Below are 14,996 nucleotides of genomic sequence, written 5' to 3'. Positions count from 1 at the left end.
TTTAAATTTGAAGGAAATAAATCGTGAGAGGTTTTTGTCTACAAGGAGAGTATTTTTTTTCTAAGTGTGGATACACTTGTAATCGTGAAGATTGGATATGAATATATATTTTAACTAAGTGTCAGATCTTAAGTGAGCTCATGGAATATTTTTGGAACTGGAGGAGCGATGATAAACTGATCATGGAACGATCAGAACATACATGAAGCGAGATCAAGACCAATTAAGGAATGTTCGGTTGTTGGGCAATGCGGGTTCCAAGTAAAGAAAGTTTGACTAGCCATCATTGCGGGATAATACAAAAGGAAGGTCGGATCTGCTGGAGTCAGCTAAGGAAAGAATCAAAGATATCAAGTCAAGCCATTGATGGTGATCTTTGACCAAGCCAAATAAGGAAACTGGCATTAAGTGCCTGGCTTGGTGAGAAAGCTTGGGAAATCCTATAAAAGGACTCCTTGAACTCTCATTTCTAAGACACAACCAAGAAAAACATATTTAGAGAGAAGTAAGAGCAAGAACGGGTTGGTAGGGAGAGAAGTTTGAGAAGAGGGATCAAACGAGGAGGAGCTAAGGAGTTCTTCGTCAGAAACGCTAGGAAGTTCAGAGTCTTCGAATCCTAGAGATTCAGCTAAGGTGAGGACGTGATTCGTGATAGTCCAATAAGAACTATTTGTCCTGTTTTGATTCGATATGATTGTGTTTATGCTTGGATAGAATTTTTTATGGAAAGTTCGTTCATCGTGTTCATAGGGATATGTATGATATGAATTGTTTATTGAAAGTTCGTTCATCGTGTTCATACGGAAATGTATGATAGAAATTGCTTATGGAAAGTTTATTCATCGTGTTCTTAAGAAATGTATGATAGGAATTGTTTAAGGAAAGTTTGTTCATCGGGTTCTTGAGAAATGCATGCTATTGATTTGCGGGATGGATTATTGAGTTATGTTATGATGTTTATGTGAGAACTGAATGTTTGATCTTGAGAACCTAGGTCATGAAGTTATAATGCGTTTAAGGAAAGAATAAATGAATTGAGTTAATGTAAGGAAAAAGGATTAAGGAAATGTAATGGACCGACGGGTCACAGGTTGGCTACGGCCGCAGGTTTGGCTTCGGCCGCAGGTTTGGCTTCGTGTCGAAAGGTTAAGAAATGTTAAGGAATGAAAAGGATTTAACTAGTTACGTAGCGGAATGATAGAACCGGATGCTAGGGTGTTAGTTTGATTTAGTATTGCTTATTGGGCTGTAGTGGGCGGTATTGAGTGTCCTCACTGAGTACTTTTGTATGCTCATGCATCCTTTTGTGATGCAGGTGACGAGTAGTTGATTGGACCGGAGCGCGGGACAATGAAGACCATCGGGGCGGGTTTTATTTTCTTATAAACTTGGGATTTCTATTTGGTGTTTTATTAATCATATACTATTACTCAACATTATTTTCTCGGTTTATTAATAAAGTTGGAGTTTTGTTCGAGTTTATTCTTAGAAAATTTCCTGAATTTTTACTTAGAATTTTTCAAGGCTTTTTCAAGATTTCCGGGTCGGGGTGTTTCACTATGCCCCTAGTATTAATAGTTGGAGAGAGTTATGGAAGAATGGATTTGTACAGGGGAAATGATTGAAGAAAGCATCAGAATTGATTGACCGACACATGATCTTTAGGAAATATAAGGTGTTGATTGGTTCTTTAAAGTTTTTCCTATGAGTGCATTCTTTAAACTCGAGCATGAAGCGCTAACACGAATTTCTTGCTACAGTATCCCTTACTTTGACCACAAGAAAAGAGATTCCCAGTATTAATGTGGAGGTGGAAAAAGAAATCGCAAGTCATTCATCTTCGAACATATTTCTTCTTGTTTGTGATTGAGTTAGGGGATTCAGAATCAATGATACAAGAATGTTTCTTGGGTTTGTTTTATGATCAAAGATTATGTTATAGATATTTGGTTTGATTAATTGTTCTTTTGCAAGAACTATGTAACTTTGTAAGAGATACAAAAACCCGAACCCGAATAACCCAAACCCGGGCTACAAATATCCGAAGCCGACCCGAAGTGTAAAATATCTAAACAGTTATATACTCTACTCCGAAATATCCAAAAATCCAAATTACCCGACCAAACCTGAACGAATTCAAAGCTATACCTGAACGAATTCAAAGCTATACCGAGTACTCCAATATCAATATTCCAATCTACATTACATCATACATCCAAGCTTCACAAATGTTTTTGCTGTGCTGGAATAAGCAGGCGTAGTTGCAAATTTCAACAAGCTGTATAGAGTTGCGACGGAAAAGTAGCCAAATATCATGAGAAATTTGTCACTCAGAAAAGAAAAATGGCTGATGCCATATATTGAAAAGAAATTTGTCAATCAATAATGAACGTGTTGTCACAACGGACTGTTTGTTCATCTATTGCTTCGCTTGTAAAGAAGTCTCGATCCGTTCAACGAGTTGGTTAGCTTGCAAGGCTCCCTCCTGCCATGAACCCAAAATGCAAAACTCATCATCGAACGTTACCAACTTTGTGATATACAGAAAAGAAAAGAAAAACAAGATAGCTCTATCTAACTCTTGTTGGTGCCATAAGATGAATAGAGACTCACAAAACGGTCCCAGAGTTTCCCGTCTTTGAATAAGATGAATGTAGGTAAAGCCTCAACCTGGTATTTGTTAGCAAGACTTGGGTACTTTTCAGTATCAATTTTCACCACTGCAATCTTATCTCTCAGAGTTTCACTTACTTCATTAAGTATAGGTACCATAAGCTGGCATGGACCACACCTACAGGGGAAACAAAGGACTGTGTAATAATGTGAGAAGAAAAACCTGTTATTGCTGGATTCGTCAGAAATAAAATGATACGACCTGAACATAGCTTACCATGTGGCATAGAAGTCTACTAGTAAAGGTTTGTCAGAGTTGAGCAATAAATCATCAAAAGAGTTGAAGGTTTGCTTCTTTGCTCTAACCTGCATCGAAATCATTTATCCACGTAGAAAACTCAGCTGAAAGTGCGCTACAGAGTTGTTTAAGCCCTATTATGAAATAAAGGGTGGCAATATGAAAACGCATTAGTCTTTTTTTACAAGCAACATTACATCAGAACAATCCAGTGACAGAGAAGTCAAGAATTTCATCACGAGATCATGTTTCTCGTTCGCATATAGTTTACCTATAGTTTACCTATAGACAAAAGTATAGAGCTATAAACGACTTGATCCAACGAGAATCAAATCCCATTGCTCATTCATTTTGTAATGTACACAAACTGATTCTTCCTCAGACACACACAGAATATCCACCTAACACCATGGAGATATTCAAAATGTATTGGAATCTTCAAACAATTATCCTTCTTAACAACATTACATCATTAAAAATATACTGATATATATATATATATATATATATATATATATATATATGTTAAGATATTCATCAAGATATCAAGTTTTTTAAATTCTGTAATATTCAATGGTTAGTATTGGTTGTTTTCTAAGCTGAGGAGATATGCCAACAGGCAGAAACAAGGGAATATCTACATTTTTTTTCCAACGGGAATCAACCTCAGTGCTCGTTTTCTAATTACACAGACGGTTTCTTCCATATAACACAGAATATCTGACACCATACCGTGTAAGAGTTTTCAAGAAGAAGCCCATTTTTTAACAGAAGTACCATTATGTTATCAAGCTATATTTTACAACGGGCATCATAATGATTCTACCTTAGAAACAGAATGATACGAAAATACAAACACCATGGATAACCTAAGAAACTAAACATGAACAAAATAGAATTCTTCATCTCCGCATAAGATCACAGGACTATTCTAATGGAAATATATAGAAAGATGTTTATCATCTAGAAACAAGGAATTAACTCAAAGTGTGACGGAGAACTCACAGTGAGTGGGGCGCAGGCGCAGCGAGACGACGACCGCGAGTTAACTCTTTCGTGGCGGATTCCGAAGCGCAGGGATGAATGAGAAGATAGCTTCGACGAGGATGAAAAGGAGAAACACGACTTAGGGGGAGAGACATGAGCGGTGGGGAGAGAAATCGCCATTGCAAAAGTGTCGAGTGAACTTAAAAACTAGAACAATTTCGTTCTGGATAACAATCCAATTTGTAAGGATAACGAGAACGTCACAAGACCAGACAAAAATACACCATAAAATCTGTAAACGTAAATAATCCAGGTACTTTTAAAAAATCAAATGCTGAGATGAACCAACTGGGCACACAAAAATCTGGAATAGGACACTTCTATTTCTAATTCTTTAATGAATTAATAATAAATAGAAATTCAGCTGAAAATACCAGAAAACCTAAAATTTCAACATATTTACAAACTCAATCACTCTACCCACCCAATTACTAATAACCTGACCCGACCCATCTGTTTTCCCCTAAATCCCTAATTTTTTTTTCTTCGACGTAACCAAGAAACACAAATCCAAACACAATCGACAATCTCAAATCACTATCTCCCTCAATCTCCCCTCACTAATCAAACTCTGTAACAATCATCTTGAAGTTGGTCCCTTGAATCTCATCTATTTCTCTGTTTCGTGTCACTCATTGAAAAACTATGGCTCCTAAGACTCGCTTCGCCGGAAAAACAAACAAGGAAGGTGCGCCGAAGAAGAAGAAGAAGAACAGGTCTGCGGCGGAGAAGAAGAAAGCTGCGGCGGTGAAGAGGAGGAGAGAAGCCGTGAAAAAAAAAAGAGATGCAGCAAAGAAGAAGACTGAAACCGCAGAAAAGAAGAGGAAGCAAGACTCGTCTTCGTTGGAGTCTTCATCCAATCCAACCAAGCGGCGTCGGACCGCATCTTCACCAGAACAACATTCCGATCCCGATCATTCCCCGGCACCATCAGCGGAATTGCTTTCTCAGGATGATAGAGAGGGTACGCCAAGCCCATCATTTCCGATTGAGCCACAAAAAGCACCTACTCAAACACCCAGTGAGGCGGAGAATCCACTGCAAGCTCCAATAACTTCTAACAACAGAGAGGATCCCAACAGAGAGTCACACTCACCAGAGGCTGCCATTAACAATGAAGCGCAAAGAACGGTAAACAAATCAATTTAAAATAGTTTTGGAATTTTTATGATAATATTGAACTAACACATAGGAACCGTGAGCAGATTGGATCTAACAACAGTGATTCAAACCCACCTGAGGCCGCCATTGGATCTGCTACCATTGACAATGACGCGCCAAGAACGGTAAACAAGTCAACTTGAAATGATTTTAGAAATATTTATCATAGAGTTGAACTAACAAATAAAAGAATGAAACTAGTTCAACTGGTAATAATATGTTGTAAAACATATTCACTGGAATTTATAACTGGTACAACTATGAAAAGTATAACTAGTTTAACTTATACAACTGAGTATCGTATAATTAGTATAACTAAAAGAGTGAAAAATGAGGAACTGGTAAGTGATACAACTATTAACAATATAACTAGGTTAACTAATTAAACTGAGTATTGTTTAAGTATATGGTTTTATTGATGTATAACTGGTTTAACAAATGTCGTATAACTAGGTTTACTAGTACAACTAGTAATATTATTTTTAGTACAACTAATTTAACTGGTACAACTAAGTGATTTTGTGTTGTGTAACTCGGATATTTATTCAGTGTATTTAGTGTTCTTATTTGTGTCTTCAGGCTGGGGAGGAGAATATGGCCGTAGAACCAATGAGACCTGTTGGTTTTTTCTTCAAGCCGAGTGATTATTGGACGGCTTGCAAGCTCTCCTCAAGGTGCCACCAACACGATTTTCTGGAGACGATTAAAGACTTTAAGGAGTCAGAGAAGAGTTGGTTTGAGAATCACCCTCAGTTCAAGCATTTATTCCACATGGATTGTTGCGAGAAAAGAAAGGTTCAGGGATTGTGGATGTTGCTACTTCGTTGTATGCATACAGGAAAGGAGCGGCAAGCTTGGTTTGGGGTAAACGGTGTTCCAATTAGATACTCTATCAGGGAACATGCCCTCCTCTCTGGTTTATACTGCGGATCATACCCTGAAAACTATCCGAGAAAAGGGAAGATGAAGTTTGCAACAAAGCATTTTAAGCACTTGCAGAAGAAGACTAAGGAGAAGAATAGGAAGAAACAGGGTCTGAGAGTGACAGAAGCGGATGTCTTAGAGAAGCTTGAGAAGATGGAAGCTGATGATGGTAGTGATGAGCGTCTGAAGATGGCGGTTCTTTATTTTTTGACCAGAGTAATAAGAGGAAGGACAAGAAATGCATACTTCATTGAGCCTTTCATTCTCCAGGCAGTAGATGATCTGGATTTTTGCAACAAGTTTCCATGGGGCCGTTACACATTTGATGATTGCATGAAGGAGATTTTCCACTTGAGGGATCATTTCGCTAAAGGGCTCCCAGAGAATAATATGCAGTGGACATTTCCTGGGTTTGTCATCCCTTTGGAGGTATATGAATTATGTTTTCCATAAGCATATTAGTTATTCTCCGGCAGATGGGAATCTAGTAACTTGTAGTCTTCCTTTTTTTTTCTCCACATACGGAGGGAGGACAACCTGATATCGGATTTCCTCAGGAATTTCAGAACTTTCCCATGTTGAATGATGAGGCACTGGATATATTGTCCTGTAATATGCCAAAGTCCACTGCTCCATCCAGTAATACCTAGAACAATAATGTTCAGCCATTTCTCCACGCGCCATGATGGCAGCAAGTGCATGCACACAAGGATACCGATCAATATCAAAACACCTACAATAGCATGTTTTGTTGCTCAGATCAACCAAATAACCATGACCATCCTCGCCAAGCACATTGTAGTGACCTTCAAATGTATTTAGCTCGGTCACCTTCAGCTTTTTAGCCGAAGGATATATGTGATGCAATATCCCATGCACATGTGGGATTAGTATCTGCCTCTCTGGTACGCGTAGAGATAATAGACGGTATTTGTTGAACCATTCTGTTATCTTTTCCACGATCACATCAAGCATTGGCAACAACGCATATTTCCTTGGTTCCTTCAAAACACCATTGATAGATTCAACAGTGTTGGTTGTGTCTATGTTGTACCTTTCTCCCGGAAATTTACATCTTGCCCATTTTGTCTCATGAACACTGTCATCTAGATACTCGGCCGCTTGAGGATACATTTTCCTGAAATCGTTGTAGCATTTGATGAACTCCACCTCACTGTAAATACCAGCAATACTTCTAAATTTTTTGGCAACCCCTTTCTTGTTAACATTGCTGCAAGCTCCGCTGACATTATTAGACAAGTGATAATTGCAATATCCATGGATCGCCAATGGGTATACCTCGTGTACTTTCTTGATGATGCTTTGGTTTCTATCAGTACAAAATACAAGCTGAGGATCATCTGGTATCAAAGTTTTTAATATAGTTAAAAACCACTCCCAGCTTGCATTTTTCTCACCATCTACTACTGCAAAAGCAAGGGGATAATGATGATGATCTGGATCTTGAGCAGTGGCAATGAGAAGCACTCCTTTGTACACACCCTTCAGGTGAGTTCCATCCATTATTATCACTTGCCTCATCGCCTTGAACCCTTCGATGCAAGCTCCGAGCGCAAAGAACATATACTTAAACTGGTTCTTCTCATCCACTTCTAATCGTGTAATGGTATCAGGATTCATCCTTTGTAACATGTACAAGTAAGATGGCAGCCTAGCAAAACTCTCCTCCGGGTTACCACGTAAATCACTCAAAGCTTTATTTTTCCCTCTCAAAGCCGTAGAATATGAAACCTTAACACCCAGCTTGTTCTGCACCAAATCTATGAGAGTCTTTGGATCCGGAGTCTTGTATTTGCCGGGATAATCAGAGTGCACCACTGATGCGACCAAGCTTGGTGTGCCTCTTTTCTTCTTCTTCATGACACTTGCATCTCCACGAGAGCACGTATGAATCTTTCTATACGTTCTGATAGAGAAAAAATCAGAGTTCTTCAGCTTTGCAGCTCGTAAATACCATATGCATCCAGCCCCACGACATTTCAATATGTAAACCCGAGGATTCGACTTCTGTATATCAACCTCAAAACAATTGGAATGCACACCTTTGTCCACTAAATCCCTCACTTCTTCTCTAGTCGCAAATTCTTGATGAAGACTAATATCAATGCCATCATCCCATTCTGAATTGACAACAGGAGGTTCAACTGCTATAACAGCCGGCAACTCCTCCCTATCATCCATTTCATCACCCTCTTCACTGATTTTCTCATGCTCAAACTCATCCTCCTGAATATGAGGAACAATTTCCAACTCTCCAACTTCAACTATGCCATCATTAGCTCTGGCATCACTCAGATTTTCCTCATTCATAGAAAACATCTCGTTGCTCTGATTTTCTGAGACGATTTTGGCAAGTTCCACATGCAAGACACAACGTCGGTTCTTCTTATCTACCATCATCAAATATCCTAAAACATCTTCATCATCCAAGATATAACAAGAATTTTTATTATTCAAGACCAGCGGAAAGTAACTCAGTTGAAGCTTGGTGGCATCTACATCAATCTTCAGTTTTTTGCCTATTCTATCAACCAAGTGGGAATAAGTAATCTCCTCATATCTTCCTTTCATCACCAAAGTAGAAATATGTCGGTCTACACCATGTTCAAAGTGTATCACCACAGATCCATTGCTATCCATACTTCCTGAAATGAGTAAAAAACAACAATATTATTGAGTAGTTGTACAAGTTATATGAGTTTTACGGTTGTAAAAAATATCTGTTATATTATCACTTTGACGGGTTTACATATCAAACTAGTTATAAGTTATACAAGTAATACCAGTTATCGGACGTTCATTTTGCACATGACTATTACAAGTTATATTAGGTGTATCAATACCACCTATTCAATGTGTTACACTTAGTTGTACCAGATTTACTAATGATACATTTTCTATAAAAATGTTAGTAATACTACATCAGTTGTACCAGTGAAACTAGTTGTTAAAAAATTTTGTGTTACAAGTTGTACCGGTTGTACCATACACAAAAACGATTTCTTTTACAATTTTATGTTTCATACTCTAACAAAATTCTATCAACCAACCTTATAATCTGACTAACAGGTAACATGTATTTTATATGACTTAACCGAAACAAATAACAATAAAAATATAAGAGAGAAAGACAAAAAAGAGAGAGGAAGAGAGTTTACACTTACCAATAGATTTCAGAACCAAGGACGACGCAAATGGGATGTTTCACGGTGTCATAACCTGTAAAAATACCCTAAGAAACAGAGGTAAAGGTTTGTGGGTGAAGAGTTGAAGAATAGAGGTTTGGTTGGTGAAGGAAATGAATTTTCGTGGTTGGGTATGGTTGAAGAAGAAATGGAGAAGAAGAAGAGTGATTAAATTTTCAGTGGGACCCAGACAAAATCTGATGGCTAAGATTAAAACAGGCTCATAAGATCCAGCGGCTGAGAGACAAGTTTCATTAATGGCATTAATGTAAATATTTCATCTTTAAAGATCGGACGGCTCAGATTATAACGTGAAGAATCAGATCCAATGGTTGATGTTGAGCTTTCATTAAGGGTATAATCATAACTTACACTCATTTGTCCCATAAGAGATTAGTTTTGGTGGTTATAGATTTTTTTTTTGTCATTTGTCCCTTTGTAGATTAAAATCCACTTTTAAACCAATTCAACTTTTTCTTCCAATCTAGCCTCAAAGGCCCAAAGTCACAAATATAGGTTTCAATTAAGATGGCTAATATCCATGTTACCCTCCTTCTTTATCCTAACTATATTAAATTGCAGAAAAAAAATTAAAATAGATTCTCATCGTCGACAAGAGAACCGTAAAGTGCAGTCTCCAATTTTCTCCGCCGTCGTCTCCGACATCGTTTCTGCCGTCGGATCCGCCATCACTGTTCCGCTTGAAAGGCTCTACCGTCATCTCGTCGTACTTCATCTTTGATTCGCGTCTCATCATTTTACAGGTACTTTGTATCCAATTGAAGTTTAAATTCCCAATTTTTCCAAATTGATGTTTACTTTCAGTTCGCAGTTACATTGTTGTTAAATTGATTATTTGTTTCGGTTCAGAGTTTAATGTAGATGATAGATCGGGATTTTGTGATTTTGGGGTTGATCATGTTGTTTTGATTTGATTTTCGAAATGATTTGAAAGCTTAGTACATAAATTTATTTGCATTTCCGTGTCGTTGTCATTTTCATCTTGTATAAGTGTAGCTAGCTTGTCAATGTGAAAATATTATACCTTTCACTTTCTATTGCGCTCGTGGTTCATAGGTTCTTTGTGTGATACATGAGCCTTGAGACACAGATTGAGACAGTCAATCAGCATCCACGGATTGAGAGAGTCAATCAGCACTCACGGATTGAGAGAGTCAATCAATATCTATCCAACATCATCTATCCATCTTCCATCATCAAACATCTATCCATAAACCATTTCATCCCTTTATCTATTTAGTTCATGTTCTTATTTTAAATATTCATAAACTCATTGTTCTTCATTTTTCCAGGTTAGATTGGATTAAAAGGAACATCAAGTCGGCCGTCTTCACCATCTTTCCATCCGGTCTTCATCCTTACCGATAAGATCGACCTATCGCCCATCCATCTCATCGACCCAGCTTCCCAGCCTGCAAGTGCAGAACTGGTTTGTCCGGTTTTGGGAAATTGATCATAACTCCATAATTCCTTTGACTTTCCTCCTCATTCTTGGCTTTTTGGAAAGCTAAGAGATCCATATTGAATTCCGTTCTTTGTTTTGGGTCGGAACGCTTCTTTGTTGGGCTTGAAACAATTTCTAAACTCGGATACTCGCAGATGGACGAGATGAACAACCTCTGGTTTGTAAAATTCATATTTTCCTGGTACGAGTAGATTTGATGATGATTCCAATTGGGTTTGACTCCTTATTGAGCGTAAAATGCATTAAAATTGGTTTCATGGAAAAATTCCTCATGGTTGGTGAGATCGCAGTTTTGACTGAACACATATCCTGGTTAGTCTTTAGGTTAGCTGCTTGGTGCAACTGGTTGGCTTCTGGTTCAGCTACTGATTTGATGGCCCCATCAATTTGTGTCATCCTCGACTTGTGCATTCTCTTGTTAAAGAAAAATCATGAAAGCAATCACAAATATGTACAAAAGCTTCCTAAACTACTAGAAAATTCCAAAAGTGGAAGAAGAACGAGCATAGTCACATTAGCAGAGAGAACTTGAATCTCAGCCTGCTTACCTCATTTACAAGAGTTTCATCTGCTTCATTTGGATTGGCTTCATCTAGGGTCTCTTCCAACATCTTTGAGTTTCATCTGCTTCATTTGAATTGGCTTCATCTAGGGTCTCTTCCAACATCTCTGAGTTTCATCTACTTCATTTGGATTGGCTTCATCTTGTTCAGATTTTTTTTGTGGTTAAGAAATATGTGCATGAGCGTATACCAAAACTTCTTGGAAGCTTTTGTACATAATGAGAATAGCCTTCCTGATTTAAGCAGACCACGTATATATATATTTTTTTGAAAGCCTATCCTGAATAAGTTGGATATTTCCAACTTTTGTAATATACAATTTAGGTTTAACTGCATTTTTTCTCAAAATTTCAAATCACAATTTGAAATTTCCCAAATATGCAGACATCAGCCCTTAGTTTTTTTATCTCATTTCATTTTTTTAGTTTAAACTTCTTTACTAGAAAGAAACACACTGATATTCAACTATTCTGGAAACCCATCCAGGAATTCTAAAATTATTTCCAACATTTATAATATAAAATTTACGGTTAAATAAAATTATGTTTTAGCTACTACAAGATAATTCTCCTCAGCCTAGCGCCTAAAACCCCTCTCATTCGAAACATAATAAAGCACATGCCTCAACCCGCGTTCGATTCCCCTTGGAAAATGATAGCTTTTTATTGTTTAATTGAATAAAACTCAATCATTATATTCCCTTACTTACACCAACAAACACTTCAAACACACTTGACCTATTGGCTTAGGCCACACTTTATTCCCCCTTTCCCAGAGATTTTGGGTTCCAATCCTGGTATACGTATATTTGTTCTTTTTTTCTCCAAAATTCTAAATCACAATTTGAAATTTCTCAAATATGCAGATATCAATCTTTAGTTTTTGATCTCATTTATTTATTTTAGTTTAAACTTCTTTGCTAGAAAGAAACACACTGATATTCGACTATTCTGAAAACTCATCCAGAAATTTCAAATTCTTTCCAACATTTATCATATAAAATTTACGGTTAAATACATTTATGTTTTAGCTATTACCAGATGATTCTCCTCAGCTTAACGGCTAAATCCCCTCTCGTACGAAACTTAATAAAACACTTGTTTCAACCCGTGTTCGATTCCTCTTGGAATCGGATCAGTTTTTTATTTATTAATTGAATAAAAATCAATGGATTATATTCCTTTACTTAGTAAGTGAAGGCTTATGCTTACTCATTTTATTTTCTGGAAACTCATCCTAAAAGTACCATAAGCTATCCTAGGTAGCATATGTGTTTTACAATAATAACACATTTTAATATTTCCTTGATAGAATTACAGAATGCTTCAAGACATCCTGAAAATTCTTCAATAACAATCTAAATGAAAAAAATGTCCCTCGGATTCTGTCTAACTCTTATGGCTTGAGATACCCGAGACAGTTTTGATATAAGCAGCGCTCGAGTATTGGTTTATTGATACTCTTGGCTTTGGCTCTGATCTTATAGGATACTTGAGCTCAGGAAATGCTAGTATTTCAGGTACTGAATCTCCCATCGTGTTGATGTCCTGCGTAACCAAGACAAAAAAAAATCAATTTTTTTAGTATCGCATTTAATGAGGCACATTACAGTTGCGAATAAAGAGAACAGGAAAAAACTATAACTTTTATAAGTGTTCTTAACAAGAAAAAAACTATAACTTTTAGAGAAACAAGAGAACTAAAACATCAACACAGAGACATGGAAATAAATAGCCAAGAACAGTTCTACTGATCACAACAGCAGCGTTTAACTTCCGTGCTACTAAATATCCAATCTCAGAGGCATTATATCGAACATGTTAACGACATAATCAAATCCCAACAAGACAGATATTTTTCCGAGAATATAAGATGAATTACCTTAGATTTTTGTACTGCTCAAAGTAAATCTGTTCAATTAATACAACAAAGCAAACTTATAAGTTCTCAAGTAACTCTAAAACGCAAGCAATTATCATTGAAGATAGAAGCCCCATATTTGAATCTCAAAACCTTAGACTTTGGAATCATACCGAAATGGCGTCGTTGGAGAATCGATGCGCTTCGTCGAAGATGATGACAATGTTCTTCGCCGGAGATGATGGAAAGAAATCAGAGTCGCCGTGAGATGAAGTCAGTGTTCTTCGTCGGAGATGATGATGTTTCATTTGTCGCCGTGAGAGAGATCAAAGATGTTTTGGACTTTTTTTCAATTGTTTTATATAATTTAAAGTAAGGGTATTATAGTCTTTTGAACAGTTAATGAAGGTTATTGTTGTGACTTTTAGCTTCGAGTATCCTTTTTGAGACAAAAACTAAAAGATGTTATTACGGGGAATTGTCCTTATACAAATCTTCCAAAATACCCTAAAATGAATTTTTTAATTAAAAGAACATACAAAAAAAGTGACGAAAATAAACTCCATTAAAAGAGTAAAAGACCATTTTACTTTTATTTTATAGATATATAAATATAAATAATTATTTAAATCTATATATACAAAAGAATGTTTTTTTCCTTCCTGGTATCTGGTCACGGATGAGCCAAAAGTATCTGATCACTGATATAAGCCAAAAGGGCAAGAAAATAACATTACATTTGTAGTTAATGATCGTGGTTTTAGGACAAGAAAATACTTGTGTTAAAAAAAAAGAGAGGGCAAGAAAATATAAGTAGAGATTGAAAAAGGATGGTAACCGTGGAGAAGACTATTAAGAATCCATATTTTCAACCGTCGCTTGTCAGAGTCAAAGCCAGAATAACTATACCAAGTGTTGTGATCACTGTGGCACACGCAAACACTGTCAATTGCCCTCTTGGAGACAACTCCACTCTGCTTCTCTTCCCCGAGGCTTACCTCCATCTCCTCCACAAGTCTCCTAACAGTCTCCATATCCGAATCCTTGGCAGCGTGAATAAGCTTGTTCTGAATCTTCTCTAGTGTCACTGTCTGCTTCACTTTCTCTTATTAGACCAAATAAAACCAGTCATTTTCCAAAGAAGGATACCAACGTAAATCGCTACAACGCAGTCTACTGAATAGTGGTGGCGCTCTCTTATTTCCTGAAGATGTAAGATGTCTGTCCTGAAGTAGTCGCTGACGTAGTTGCTGAAGCAGACGTCGGGTTAAATGGTGAAGACCATGTGGAGTCGAGATGCTGAGCTGGAGTCGTGTAGACTTGGAGAGCAAGGGAGTATCTTGGAGATATGAAAAAGAAGAATAAACTTGAGGAGCAAGTTTATGACTTAAAGAAAGAGGAATAAGTGCATTCCAAGAAAAGGAAAGTTGCACTTATTGTTACGGAAGATGTCCATACATGTTGCCTTGTAAACTAGGGTTTCGGGAACATGAAGAATAACTATAAGATAGCTATGGGTTCGTCTGTATAGAGACAGAGACACGGAGGTTGATCTTATAGAGAGAGAGAAGCTCTTGGAGGTGTTCTTGGGTCGTGCTGAAGCAGTGGCTGAAGTACTTGACGGAGAAGAGACATAAGCGGGTAGCTTAGGAATCTTTCAGTAGCGTGTGTTAGGGTGTTAACACTAGACGTGCAAAAGCTGAATAAGCAATTCTTGTAAAGATTGTTTAAAGGAGATTCTAATAAAGCATTGGTGTTTGCTTGTGTATTTGTCTCTTGATTTATCTTCTGCACTACCTTATTGTGTTTGCATCTTGCACTTACAAGTGGTATCAGAG

At 37.2% G+C, this 14,996-nt stretch overlaps 2 protein-coding genes across 2 annotated transcripts; both read right to left on the bottom strand.

Annotated features, from left to right (window-relative positions):
* Positions 1 to 2,149: 2,149 nt before the first annotated feature.
* Positions 2,150 to 4,184, bottom strand: LOC106320075 (thioredoxin Y2, chloroplastic). The gene is made up of 4 exons (XM_013758439.1): positions 3,917 to 4,184; positions 2,891 to 2,979; positions 2,614 to 2,791; positions 2,150 to 2,485 (listed from the first exon to the last, which is right to left on the bottom strand). The coding sequence occupies exons 1-4, from the start codon at positions 4,076 to 4,078 to the stop codon at positions 2,420 to 2,422; spliced, it is 495 nt and encodes a 164-aa protein (XP_013613893.1). The 5' UTR covers positions 4,079 to 4,184; the 3' UTR covers positions 2,150 to 2,419.
* Positions 4,185 to 6,505: 2,321 nt separating this feature from the next.
* Positions 6,506 to 13,466, bottom strand: LOC106320073. The gene is made up of 3 exons (XM_013758436.1): positions 13,332 to 13,466; positions 12,710 to 12,845; positions 6,506 to 8,709 (listed from the first exon to the last, which is right to left on the bottom strand). Exons 1-3 carry the CDS (start codon positions 13,464 to 13,466, stop codon positions 6,506 to 6,508), a joined length of 2,475 nt encoding a protein of 824 aa, XP_013613890.1.
* Positions 13,467 to 14,996: the final 1,530 nt, after the last annotated feature.

This window comes from Brassica oleracea, unplaced genomic scaffold, assembly GCF_000695525.1.
Source record: "Brassica oleracea var. oleracea cultivar TO1000 unplaced genomic scaffold, BOL UnpScaffold00792, whole genome shotgun sequence".
Classification (NCBI taxonomy): domain Eukaryota; kingdom Viridiplantae; phylum Streptophyta; class Magnoliopsida; order Brassicales; family Brassicaceae; genus Brassica; species Brassica oleracea.
Note: the sequence above shows the minus strand (reverse complement) of the source record. Positions and strands in the feature narration are given on the sequence as shown.